The following is a 14,559-nucleotide window of genomic DNA, read 5'->3' as shown; positions in this document are numbered from 1 at the left end:
AATTCATGTACATTAACACAATTATATATAAGGACAGGATTATTAGAACAACTCACTTTTGCAGTGACAACTGCCAGATGGCACCATGGACTGATGTTTACATCTGAAGGACCAGCAATAAAAAACAGTGACATAAATGACAGCATTTAGTTTTCTATATTATATTATAAACAAACTGTACTGTACAAGTCTGCATCACATCATCCAAACATTTCCGTCAGACATCCAGCAGGTTCTCAGCCTGGTGCTATATACTTTATGTGATCTCAATATGTGCCAAGTTTTGCAAAAATGTTTTGTATTGCTGATTTTTCTGCCATATTTGTAAATACTGTTACAATACTGATCAAAATCACTCAGAGGGTGTGACATGATTTTATAAAATTCAAATTAAATGGTGCTATGAAGGAATTATGTGTAAAGTAGAGGTGATTTTATACCTTTTGTCTATAGAAATAAATAGTTTTCTTTATGTTATCGCTTCTTGTGTAATCAGCTTGGAACTCCTGACGGATCAATAAACGTCTGGATGGGCCGCAGATGTTGTATACCTTTGCACCACAGGATGGCGCAACATATTCATGTTTTTAAGACTGCTTTGAGCACTCTAAGGATACCGCATAATAGGCTTCATTGAAATGACTGCTTTACGATTTCTCGTAAAGTTAGACATTTAAATTTTTAAGAAATACAAAGTTGCAAAACGCAATAACAAAAACAAACAAACAAAAAATGCACAATTGTGCTTCTATTTGTGACTTCTTTGATTCTAAATCATATTATTTTGTGTTTAAATTAGCAGTAGTAATGCGTATAAACACACTATCAGTCATCTATTCCAGCCATCGTCACGCAAGCTCGTCTGCAGATATAAGAATTCAGTGTTAATTCCCGGGCTGCAGTAACATCTGTTGTCTGCGTAAAAAGTAAATGTTGTGTCGGACACAGGTTGTCTCCTGACATGACATCACGAGCTTATGTTTATGCTACTTCAGAGAATATGGCAGCGGGCGTCGGGGGATGATTTTAACGTTGTGTCAGAACGATTTGACAGGCAGGCGGAGGCGTCTAAAAATATCCGTGACGTCTCAAAGCCGGAAACGGCGCGGCTGCGGCACAGGCACAAAGCAGCTCCCGGCCTAACGTGCCCCCTGAGAGTGTGAATGTGACTCACCTGTTCGGACAACTCTGTTAAATGGGTGGGTTATGACCTTCAGTCGCGTCCATCAGGAGGCAAAGGACTACTGAAAAAAGAAAAAAGAATCTTTTTTCCATATTTTAAAATTCCCATATTTTTTTTTCATTAAGGCAAACGCAATAAAAGTATGAAAAGCAACCTACCAACATATGTGTTAACCACATATGTGTTAGACGAGCTTTCCTTTTTCATTTTTATTATTCACTAGAGTTTTTAAAGGATAAATGAAATACCAGCACCATGCCTAATAAAGCCTGATAGATAGATAGATAGATAGATAGATAGATAGATAGATAGATAGATAGATAGATAGATAGATAGATAGATAGATAGATAGATAGATAGATAGATAGATAGATAGATAGATAGATAGATAGTCAGCTTTCAGCACCATGGACAGCTCTGCAATGTTATAGCCAATGAGTAAGGTCAGTTCTGTGCTACATGGGTGTGTGTAGTGTTTATGGTGCTGTTGCTGAAATCTGCAGAAATAATAATGTGTCAAATATAAACACCACACTAGGAAAAAGACGATCCATAAATGGATAAAAACTCGAGGCTGATAGGAAGTTTGTAACTGCTTACTTTGGAAAATCCACATATAAATATTCCTGAAAATGCCGAAGGCTTCCTTCCTCTCTACCCACTCCCGACGCAGTGGACTGCCATGCGTAACACGCACGTGTTACGCACGCCAGTGTCGGTGTACGCGCACAGCCCTGGTTAAGTTGATGTGTTGGGACTCTCTCCTTACCCACGCCACGCTCAGGATATCTTGTACTGAAAGCTTCACAGTGGAAGGCAGGTCAGACGATCCAACCGTAAAGGCTGCAACATGCGCCCGCCACTGCGTGCTGTGTTTCAGCCCCTCAGCGTACCTGACACGTCGCCTGACTCAGTTTTAACGCGCGCAATTCTCTCGTCCCTTCTGTTTCGCACTCCACATGAGGCTCGCAGTCAAACTGGACATTGGGGACAGTACGATGGCTGGCCGATAACTGAGCCCGTCCCTGCGTATGGAGCAATGGACTTCAGTTTTACTTGAAGAGGCAAATGGAGAATCCAGCAAAGTATCTCTCATCAGTGCAGGGGACTGACTCTGCGCAGGCACCCCTAGGAGAGATTATGTGGAACAGCACTGAAACTGAGGCAAAAAGCGACGGGAGAAGGGATATGGTAGCACGTACAGTGACAGGCTGTCTGCTGTCTCTGCTTATCCTATGGACCCTGTTGGGGAACATCTTGGTCTGTTCCGCGGTGCTGCGCTTTCGGCACCTGCGGACCAAAGTCACCAACATTTTCATCGTGTCCCTGGCTCTGTCGGATTTATTCGTGGCCGTCCTAGTGATGCCCTGGAAAGCTGTGGCAGAAGTAGCTGGCTATTGGCCTTTTGGCACTTTCTGTAATGTGTGGGTTGCTTTCGATATTATGTGTTCCACCGCCTCCATCCTTAACCTCTGCATTATCAGCGTGGATAGATACTGGGCCATCTCCAGTCCCTTCCGCTACGAGAGGAAAATGACCCAGCGAGTTGCCTTTGTTATGATTAGCATCACTTGGACGTTGTCTGTGCTCATTTCATTCATACCGGTCCAGCTTAACTGGCACAAAGCCAGCAGTGACGACATGGCTGGGGCGCACAACTCTTCCACAAGTAGGCAGGTAGAGGAAAACTGCGACTCCAGTCTGAGCAGAGAGTATGCGATATCCTCCTCGTTGATAAGTTTTTATATCCCCGTGGCAATTATGATTGTAACATACACCAGAATATATCGTATTGCACAAATACAAATTAGGAGAATAGCTTCTCTGGAGAGAGCGGCAGAACACGCGCAAAGTTGCAGGACCAACAGAATAGAGTGCCAACACCACAACACACTGAAAACATCGATTAAACGGGAAACCAAAGTGTTCAAAACTCTGTCAGTGATCATGGGTGTCTTTGTGTGTTGCTGGCTACCTTTCTTCGTTTTAAACTGCATGGTCCCGTTCTGCGATAGGCCGGCGGCAGATCGGGATGCGGGTCTACCGTGCGTAAGCGAGACGACTTTTGACGTCTTCGTGTGGTTCGGCTGGACCAACTCCTCCCTGAATCCCATCATTTACGCCTTCAATGCCGAGTTCAGGAAGGCTTTCGCCAGCCTCTTGGGCTGCCGCTATTTCTGCTCCAACACACCGGTGGAAACTGTTAACATTAGCAACGAGCTTGTGTCATATAACCAAGATACCCTCATCCACAAAGAAATCGTGAACGCTTATGTGAATATGATCCCCAATGTCGTTGAATGTATTGAGCATGAAGAGACTTTCGACAGGATTTCACAGTTTTCTCACAACCATGAAAATGCCACCGACTCGGTTTGTGACCTGGAGGACTGCGAGGCAGACATCAGCCTTGACAGGATGTCACCATTCACACCCAATGGATTACACTGACTCCACACCTCCCCGTGTCTCCCCGTGCGGAACTGGATGTATTGATAATAATTTAATTGTTCATTCAGCTCTTTTGCTTCGGAAGCTCCTCTCCACAGGGCGCCCGCAGTCAGGTCTCTGAGCTACTGTGCTGCAGCCCTAGCTGCTTGTTGGGGGGTGGGGAGTGTCTAGGAACCCTCTAACGGACACTTAAGCAGGGGCATGTGTCTGCAGGCCAACCTGACATGAAATGTGATGTTGTCTTGTTCTGAAACAAATTGATGTGTAGGTGTTTATTTAAATGACAAGTGAAGTCTGTGTTCATTTGTTCAAGGTTCAGTGTTGCTAAAGCTGTTGTTTACTCAAAGGCTTTAATGGCATCATTGTCTAATGTTCATCCACACCGAGGGAAAGTGTTTGTAAAAACTCATAGAGAACTCATAAAGAAAACTCTTTGCTGCTTATTAACTTCATGTGTATTCAGTGCTCGCCTTTCCACTGAGTATGAAAACTGGGGGAAAGCCTTACAGACAGTGAAACCAAGACAGTCAAATGCAGTCATTTCAGCGCCTTATTGCTTATTCAAATAACAGCTTTGAGACATAAAAGGAATGTGTCCTGTAGAGTTCAAGTTACATGATGCCAAAATGCAGTATTAAAGCGTTTTGCCACTGCACCCACCCCGGTGACTTTTGCAGCACACCTAGATGGTGAAAATCACACAATCTAATGCTATAAATACAAAAAGGGAATCTCTCTGTGTGACTATGAATCACCAGAGTAATTTCAACAATTAAAACTGTTAATCTTTTTTGTGATCCTTTATTTCTTGTTGAGGCCAAAACTACTGTAATGCATCTGCTTTGTGAGCCCGACTCCACAATGACTGGAATAACTAAACCTAGAAAGAGTGACCAAAGACTTCAAGGAGTGCATCAGCAAACTCAACAAGGGTACAGTGTCATGTCAACTAGAGGAAATGTTGCTATAGAAGCCTACGTACACGTGAGGCCACTGGGCCAACACAACTGGATGTCATACATAACTTCTCCCACATTTCTCTCTTATCTTTGTACTGTACAGATGACCTGATCTGAATGTATACTACTGTCCTTTAAACAGTGAAGTGTGTCATTATTTGTCTAATAAAATGCTGTCATGCTGAGAGTAACAGAGTGAGCTGGTATCTTCCTAAAACTGATATTCATGTTAATAGGTTTTCCAAATGGTATATCTGCAGCTTGGAAAATTTTATTTTAAGCATAATAAGAAGTGACTTCATTCTTACAGTATGCCCATTCACATGTGAGCCAGTCGTTTGAAACAGTTCTTCTTTTGTTATTTTGCATTCTTTGAAACGTTTGACAGTTGGGAGTGACAGGAAATGTTGACAGCAAGCTAGGAGACGTAACATGCAGCGGAAGTCCCAGGTGGACTCAAACTGAAGAACACTGTGGTTATGCGGTTACATGGTATACAGGCTGCTGCCCCTCCAGGACACCTCCTTGATCTGACCTGTCTTCCACAGGTTTTGGGCAGCTGGTGTATTTTCTCTGACATATGAAGACAGGTTTGAAGTAAGAGTGGTACAGGTTGTGTAGGTCAGGCAGTACAAAGAGCAAACATGGAAGTAAAGCAGCTTGTTTTTATACTTGCAATTTATTTTTCTTTGAACCAATATCAACACTTCATCTAGAAACCAACCAGCATATAGAGGTAGTAAATAACACAATACATCAGACGCAACACTTTGATTTGCCAAAGGCATTTGTTAGTTCAGCTTTTCTTTCAACAAAAGACAAAACCCACTATGTGAAAATCCCTTCACGGTTTCATCACTGCATCTTGGCACAAGGAAACAGAAAATGCAACTTTTTTGCTACATTAATCAAGACTTATGTGTTTTAATCCCATCATTTGTCTGATTGACCTCTGGAGTCTGGATACATTACACTCCAGTTCAATGCTTTATTAAGTTTTTGGATGAGTGACATGTATTGGCCAAATTAATGTGTGAGTAGGAAAGGATTAACAGTGCAATGACTGCTGGAGAGCATGCATATTATGGCTGTATAAACAAAAGAAAGTCTGTGCCAATGAGTCAGGCTCCCCAGTCTTCTATATTGAATCTGCATTACTGCAAGGAAGCCATTTACTGCAATATGTTAATGTACAACAGAAAAACACAAGATAATTAATTCCAAAATAACCTAATTTGCATTTTTTTGAATACTTTCTTTTTACTTTGTATGAACTCCGGTTTTAAATATCAACCCAAGATGTTTTGTTTGCTGTCATTTATGTGATATATGCAGGCAGTGATGAAAGAATTATTTAAAGGGGAGCCCCACATCAAAGTTTGTTCATATTTCTTGATAAGCAGCTTCCTACAACCCATGATTAAAAAAAAAAAGAATCTGTTTGTCTCTAATTAGGAAGGTGCAAAAAATTCTGCATAAAATTTGTGAGTTTCTGTTTGAGCATCACTTGAAGACAACAAGTTGAAAAATAAAGCAAAGAAAAAACATCTGGGGCTACTCATGTTTGCTTGAGGCTATTTGCCTCTGTTGGTATCAGAGATCCAAATCTCTGAGCAAACTGAAACTGGTCAAATTGTGGGTAACACAGGCAGATTTTAAGAAAGCAGAAAACTGAGTGAAAAAAAAGAAAAGATAACTTATATTTTAATTTAAATTTTTTTAAAGTGCAAGCTTTAAATTCTGAGTGTGATGAAGTTAGGAGAGTGAAAGTACTGTAATCGAGTCTTGCCTTCAAAATATTTGGTTGATTAAAGTACACAAGTAAAAATCGACAAAATGGTCTTGAAATAAATTATTCAAAGCATTAATACAAATGCATCAATGCCTAAAGAGCATTTTTGTTGAGGTGGAGCTAATTTTAATGACTTAATCTAAATCAATACGATGCATCATGAACATCTAAGTTTATAATGTGCTTTCAGTGTAAAGCATAACAAAATAGTGGAGTAATAACTGCTCTCTTAAATGCACTTAAGTATAAATTAAGCTTTATGAGTCTACTTAAATATAGTACAAACAATGTTTATACATTCACTTTTTATTTTGCTATTTTATTTAACTAATTTATATGTGATGATAATACTCTGTAATACTGCATCAGATTTGATGAATTAATTTTATGTAGAATTATCAGATAACCACTAACAACTGCAGCAACATCACTTTGGAACAAAAAGCAGAAGAATGTAATTATGAGACAGCACGAAATGGAAAGACATTCAATTTTGTTGACCACACAGTAAATTAAGACATAGCTGACCATACTCAGTTTATGCATGTAAAAAAAAGAAGTGTGAAGCCTTATTGTATAACTCATTCTAACAGTTATAACTTAAGTGATAGAGGAAAAGGTAATCTGTGTCTACACAGATAGCTGTGTCTAAATGACACAGCTGTTCTTCTGCAAAGCATCTCCCTTGACGCTGTTTTTTTTTTTTTTTTTTTTTTGCAGAAATTAAGTCATGTTCCCTCGTCAGAGAAAATTTCACACAGATGCCAGGGGAATAAGATTAAATGACACTGAGAAAAAAAGCCTGTTATAAGTGGAGCCCTCAGGCTGTGCTTCAATGTTATACTAACTTCCCACCTCCTTCCCGTTGCTGATCAGTGTTTTTCCCATTTGGATGAAAGGCAGGTGATGACAGGAGGGGACTGAACGGAAAAAATAGGCTGCTTCTGTAAGACTTGAAAAGTAGGTGAGAGCTCAACAACAACTCATCTGACTGTGATTTAACTCTGGATCAGTGATGGGTATGGTCATATTTAAATCTTAAGGAGTGGTGCACTTTGACACTTCTTTTTTCAAAAGTTGATGTTGAATCCAGGGTGTAATTAAAGTAGGAGGTCTTAATGTCATGTTTCTAAGGTCATAACATCTAGTTTAACTGAATCTGGAGTCATGACACAAAAGCAGTCATTTATTTTACATATTTTTTAAAGCATTCATTCACTCAATCAGTGAAATATAGGAAAGAAGGAGAATTCCAGGGTATGACGTGTTTATTCACTCTCTGTGCTGCACCCTTGCAGTGTGGAACAGATTTGAAAGGTGGTTTGACCTCGATATTCAGCCATGACAGGAGAGCTGGAAAGGAAGTGGAGGCAGGCTTTGGGGGGGTTACACCATCCGTCAGGACACATTCATCAAAATCACTCTGCACGCGCTCACACACACATACGCACAGGCAGACACATGCAGCACACACATTCAAAACATAGATGAACCACTGTTACGAGAGATTTCTTTATACCTTGTTAGAAAGTAGAAACACGAGCATGCTCAGTTCTCAACATGTCTCCTTTCTTCTTCTTCAAAAGATTTCAGTCATGATTGAAAAAGCAGAGAGGCAGTTCAATTTGTTTCTTTCCTGTTTCAGAGTGGTGTGAACTTATCACTGCGAGATGAAAGGAGGGTGAAAGAATCCTTTAATTACCCTAACTCAGACCTGGCCTGTATTAGTGGACTATCCATCACTACCTAAAGATGGGCAGTTTCAAAATCATCTGACTCTGAATACAGAATAAATCTAAAAAAAAAAAAAAAAAAGTCTAAAAAAAACATTAAGTTAAGCAGCTTTTGTGACTTTTTTTCAGACTGAAAGGCATGGCTGACTATCACTGCTTCTAACTGACTGACAGTGTTTACACCAAGAAGAAAATGTTCCCTTTGAAAATATTAAACAGCTACAAGCTCATTTTACAAGGAAAAAAAAAAAAGGCAGAAAATTTGAAATGGCAGTGAGCAGTGTTTATCTAACAGATGACATGAATGTCAAACTTGAACAAAAAAGATTTAAAAAGAAAATGTATGATGCAATGTTGATGCTTTTCACTGGAATTTCTCCAGTGACACTTCGGGGTGGCTGCACAATCAAAAGAACCCACCAAAGGAAATTGGACAAGTGACAGCCAGGAGGTGAACACAGGAATTATTATTATGATTTCATTTTGGTTTTTTTGAAAAGTTAAAGAATAAAAGGTGTGCAGTGTGACGGTTGTTTATGTCTGCTACCATAATTAGTTGGTAGAAGTCACTGTCACCACTGTGACTCAGTACTGAGTTAGCCTCGGGGTAGAGTGGGCTTCAAATGAGTTATACTGTATTTTTCTGGAAGACTCTCTAATTTACATTCATCTAGGAGTGCAGTAGGCTGCTTAAATAATAAAGACCAGTATAACATTTCTTATTGAACTCTCACAAATATTAATGTCTCTCCATCTTCTCCCCTCTCTTTAGTCTTACACCGACACCTTCGTGTTCCACTTAGACAGTGACTCCTTCAGCTCCACCTAAATTTTAACAATTGCGTGTTTTTGTTCTTGAGATAAAAGAAACTTTCTGACTTCTTTTGAACTGCTTTGCTAAAGAAGAGCTCGCTTTCAAATCACCAAAACATGGTTGTATTTTTGTATTAGAGCAGTTCGACTTTGAAGATCAGACATTTCTCTCTGACATTTTCTTTTAACTGTTGCTGCCATCCCATCCGTTTCCCCTCTCTGACGCAGTCTGCGGTTTTGAGTTACTCTAGTGAGCTTCAATGCAGACAACGACTGGTGTCTATTTTCCCAAAAGGCTCCATGGCCTGCATAAACTCTCACGTGGGCAGAACAAAACAGGTGATGTTAAAGGAAGACAAAACTTCAAACCACTCCTTTACTGTTTTCATTATAGTGACGGTGTCTGTATCAGACATTTAGTGGCTTCTCCTGAAGTCTGTCCAACAACCATGCATATTGAAAAATGATGTTAAGGGAGTTCCTAATCCATTAAAATGTGATGCTAAGGGATCCTGACAAGTTGCCAATATGTTGACATCACATGATCTGAAAACAGAAAATGATTCTTTATGATTACAAATAAAGTATTTTGAAATACTGGCTGGTTCTCAGAGCTAAAGAGGGCCATGCTACTCACAGTAAAAGCTTATTAAAATACCTTTTTTGGGGCTTTAAATCTTGTAACGTATATAAGTTTTTTAATTGTCATCAAAGATCCACATTGCTACCAACGGCGCTTAAAAGACATCAGAAAACACTGAACTGCCAGAGCCTCTTCTTATAATTAAAACACAGCTCTATCATAAAAAAGAGATAAACATCACAGCCTTGTAATCATGACATGGCGAGTCATAATTAAGAAGTCCTCAGCTGAAAATATTTCTGGACATGTGAAAGTTATAATTATAAGAAAGTGTTTTTTTTGTTTTTGTTTTTTTTTTTTTAATTGATGAATTAGGAAGAAATATTGTTTCTATGTTCTGCTGTATCACAACACCTTCTTGTGAGAGGTGAAAAATATTCACACCGCTAATTGTGGACAAAGCAGCTGCTGAAAATTGTATTCAGGTTTTCATAGTCATGTGCCAGTATAATTTAAACATTTAATCAAAATGACCGCTGTGTGAATCACCTGCCAGACTCCATATGGGAGTGAAGGCGGTGAGGCAAGAGTTATGTAGTTTTTATGAGGAGGATGAAAACATAAAATTCTTTTGTGAGACAAATGAAAGCTGCAGAGCAGAGAGCAATGATGTGGTACTCTTAAGTGCAAAAACCTGAGCTTTAGGTCAAAACTTTAACATCCGCTGGCTGCAAAATCAAACATCTGTGGCTCTTTTTCCCTGTGACTCTTCATCCCTCAGCATTTTGTTGTTGTCATCTACCAGACGTCATTCAGAGAATGCTGCTCCGTGGAAAATTTGAGTTCACATGACATAGTCAGGTGCACATTTGTAACACCCATCTGTCAGCTAAGACTCACTGCTGATTATGGACACAAATCATTTCATTTGTTTCAGTTTGTGCTGTCTCCCTCACGCTGTGATACTTTGTAGAGAGATTTTTCATTGGTCTTACAATTGTTGTAGATTGCTTTTGTTAAGAATTATGTGATTTCAGTTGCAGCACTTTAATAGTTTTTTTTTTTTATGTACAATAACTTACTTATTGTAAAATGTTTAATTTTGGATCCTACCAGCTACTGTTTATGGTGAGACTGTTTAGAGTGTACTTGTCTCTGTCACCCACAGAACAGAGACTGAACAGCACTACCTACCTACCACTTTAATTGTCTTCTTTGGTCTTTCAGGCCTTCTGGTGTTGCTGAGCCGGCCAGTGCATTCCTTCTTTTTAAGAATGAACCAGATTATTGATTTCCTAAAGTTTTTGCCATCTCTCTGATGGGTTTATTTTGTTTTTTCATCGTAATAAAGGCCTCCCTGACAGCTTTTTGTTAAATCTTAAAATCACAGTGAAAAGCTATAAAACACAAATTCAACACTTTGAATCATCCATCCATTCTCTTAGCTTGTTCAGGGTTGTGTGTGTGTGTGGGGGTGGGGTGAGAGGGAGGGTACACCCTGTGCAGGTCAACAGCCTGTCACACTCACAGTGGGCAATTTAGAGTGACCAATTAATCTAACCCCAGTAACTGCATGTCTTCGGACTATGGGAGGAAACCCACCCAGACACGGGGAGAACATGCAAACTCCACACAGTGATAGGCCCAGGCCAAGCTGGAATTGAACCCAGGCCTTCTAGATGTTATTGTAGCTGTGAGGCAGCAGTGCTAACCACCACGCCACCATGCTGCCCCACTTTGGACCAACTTCACATATTATGTCTGCCATGAAATAACAAGGGAACGGGCCTCACCTGACCATGAAGCTGCTCGTCAGTCTAGTGTTATGCATAATTTGAGCTTTCAGCACATCCTCTGAGCTATTATGACAGCAGTACACTTTCTCTTTGTTATTTATGTATTATGTGACCACTACTCAAAGAAAAATGAAAAAAAAAGAAGCTCTTAACCCACTCACAAAACCCCCCATAGACAACCACCAAATCTATAGTGATAAAAATATCCAAACAGTGAGACCGTAGTGAGGAACTGAGAGCTTAGAAAAGATATCTTAACGCTATTGTTTTGCAAGTGGAATTCATTAAAGGAAAATGTGTTGAAGAAAGTTTGTCTTGAACATCTTTTTAAAGACTGTTTTAAGGTTAAAGGGTTTTTTTTGACATCTCCATAACAGATCGGCGCATAGATGTCTCCTCAATCTGTGCTGTTTTCCTCTCAAGCTAGTGTTATATTTTCCACATAAGGGTCTACCTTTGTATAAATTTCATCATCCCAGGGGGTATGCAAAACTCCATGTGGAATTCTGTGTTTCAAGAGAGGCTGTGTGAAAAGTGCCAGTGTAGATTTCTAATCTATATATGCATGGAAACCATCTTCAAAGGAGACTCAACACAAACTAGAAAGTGCTAAAATAAGAACACATATACGTCTTTGCCATTCGCAGGTGTCTGAAAAGGAGGCCTCATTTCTCTCATACATGTTGTCATGAGGGTCTAATGACAAAACTTATATACAACAGATTTATCAACTACTATTTATTCAGCCCCCCTGAGTCAATACTTTGTTGAACCACCTTTTGCTGCAATTACAGCTGCAAGTCTTTTAGGGTATGTCTCCACCAGCTTTGCACATCTAGTGACTGAAGTCTTTGCCCATTCTTCTTTGCAAAACAACTCAAGCTCAGTCAGATTAGATGGAGAGCGTTTGTGAACAGCAGTTTTCAGTTGTTGGATATTTTTATCACTTTTATATTGGTATTTTACTATATCATTTATTAGTACCCATATTAATCACACACACACTGGTTAATGGTCACGTTTTATATTGTTTGTCACCTATATTGACACACACACTGGAACACTGCAGGCTTTAGGTGAATGGAAAGGACTGAGGTCTGCTCGGCTCAGGGCCTCAGTTTTTTTTCCTTAGTAAAACCACACTCATTCATATCTAGAGTCTCACTTTTGTATGCTATGCACCTTTGACACTATATTACTAACTCAAGGTCAAGTTGTTGGGAGCTGTGTGTCCCGAAGTGGGGGTTGAAGTCCCACCTGAGCTAATTTAATTATGTAAGTCAGTAAATTGTTATACTAAGATAAGACTGCCCTAAAAGTATTTCTAGTAATGAGAAATTATGGATGGCTGGGCGGTGGAGTGCTTCTGTGGGAGGTATTTTCACGTGGGAAAATTGTTTGTTTTGACAGCCCCAGAGAACCGTGTCATGAAGCCTCTGCAACAGGATCGAACAAGTATGGTTCATAGTGGATTGGAAGCACCATTCTATGCCCACTGGCTCTGATAACCGAAGGGGGAGGTGTGAGTTTGGGGGATAAAAGGTAGTGGTACAGTTGGGAGGGAGCGCTCTTTTTGCTCTTCCTCTATCCCCTTTGCAGTGGCTCCAAGGCACTCACTCCCGGGAGGGCTATTTGCTTTCTTGTACTCTGTTTAACTCTGGACTTCTACTTCTTCTTTCACCCCATTTTGCTCACTTTTTCACTCACTACTTTCTTCCACTCTTTTGTACTTTACTTCTCACTTCTTACTTTTTTAACTCCACTCACTTACGGTCCTGTCCTCTCCTTCTACTCTTTCTGTTCCTGCACCTTTCTCTGTCTGTGTGTGTGTGTGTGTGTATATATCTCAGTCTTAACTATGTTACTGTCCGTGTTTTGGTCTTTGTTTGTGTTTTGTGCAATTAAGATGTCTAATAAACAGCCTGCACCAGAACCTGTTCATCCCAGTGATTTATTGGAAACATTGGATTTAATTCGGTTAGAATTTTTGGCCAAAAGGAACATGGAGACCCTTAAAAATGTTAGAGAGAAAAAGAGAAAGAGTCTAAATAAATAGCAGCAGTACTTAAAGTAGCTGTATGTAATGATCTGTCTGTGAGATGGTTATGAATAATTTTTTTTTCTAATGGCTAAAATTTTATTTGTGAAGAAATTCATGAAGCCTGGTTTCTGACTAATTAGATGCTCATATTGACATACTGCTGAACAGATGCTCCTAACAAAGTGAGTGAGTGTATATCCTAAAACAGGAGATAGACAACCTTCGATGATGCCCTCATCTTGTCAAGGGAAAGGACTCAGCACTTCCTGTGAGACAGGTCACCCCCTTCAGGTTAACAGCACACAAAGGTGATGCTGCAATCCAAAAATGAGACAATGACAAATGTGACAACACTTGCAGACATAAAGCACTGATTATCATAAAATCTATTACTCCATAGCAGACCTGTATGAGTCATCATCTCTTTCGGATCTGATTTCCTCCTGTGATGATGGGCAGAGCTGATTTAAAAGCAGAAGAGTGAAACTATGCTCCATCTGCTTTGATTGGACCAAACTGAGTTAGGCTCTGCTGAGGGCATGTTTATGAAATTATCTCAGTGAGCAGTTTCTGGTGTGATTATATGCTTTAGTGGAGTTATTTGTCTTTTGGCTCTTGTTGTTTCTGAAGTGGAATTTATTCTTCTCAACAAAGTGCATTCATTCAGTCATATTACTCCTAGTTTACTTGGTAATGTAGACAGGGGCTTAATAACAGTTATTACACATTTCATTGTATAATTTCCAATGCTGAAAACAAATGTGCCTTAGCCTAAAGTATGAGTCAAGCATACATTCAGAAAGCGATACTTAAAAAAAGCATCCCAATAAGATTTATGCCATAGTTGCTTTAATGAAGTATGTGCAAACTGTCTTTTGAAGTTACATTTCTATGATCCCTGTTACTTAATCTTTATATACGCAATATTAGTAATTTTTCAAATAGTAGTTTGTTTCTTGTAAATACTCTTACAGTGTGAGCTATAATCCTTTTGATTTGATTCCCCTTTTGTCGATACCTAACCACATACATAGTGTTATTAAATGTTAAGGATAGTTTAATACCATCAACCCAACTTTAAGATTTTTTTAAACTTTATGTATCATTACCTTTAAATCAAGCCAAGAATTAAAAAACTAATAGGGCGCCCAGGTGGCTTAGTGGTGAAGGCGACGACCACATACATATGCCGCGTTGCTGTGCAGGCT

General features: G+C 39.5%; 1 protein-coding gene across 1 annotated transcript; it reads left to right on the top strand.

The window, feature by feature from the left end:
- Positions 1–1,948: 1,948 nt before the first annotated feature.
- drd5a (dopamine receptor D5a) lies at positions 1,949–4,778 on the top strand. The gene has a single exon (XM_030728508.1). The coding sequence runs from the start codon at positions 2,252–2,254 to the stop codon at positions 3,632–3,634; it is 1,383 nt and encodes a 460-aa protein (XP_030584368.1). The 5' UTR covers positions 1,949–2,251; the 3' UTR covers positions 3,635–4,778.
- Positions 4,779–14,559: the final 9,781 nt, after the last annotated feature.

This window comes from Archocentrus centrarchus, chromosome 5 (assembly GCF_007364275.1).
Source record: "Archocentrus centrarchus isolate MPI-CPG fArcCen1 chromosome 5, fArcCen1, whole genome shotgun sequence".
Lineage (NCBI taxonomy): Eukaryota > Metazoa > Chordata > Actinopteri > Cichliformes > Cichlidae > Archocentrus > Archocentrus centrarchus.
Note: the sequence above shows the minus strand (reverse complement) of the source record. Positions and strands in the feature narration are given on the sequence as shown.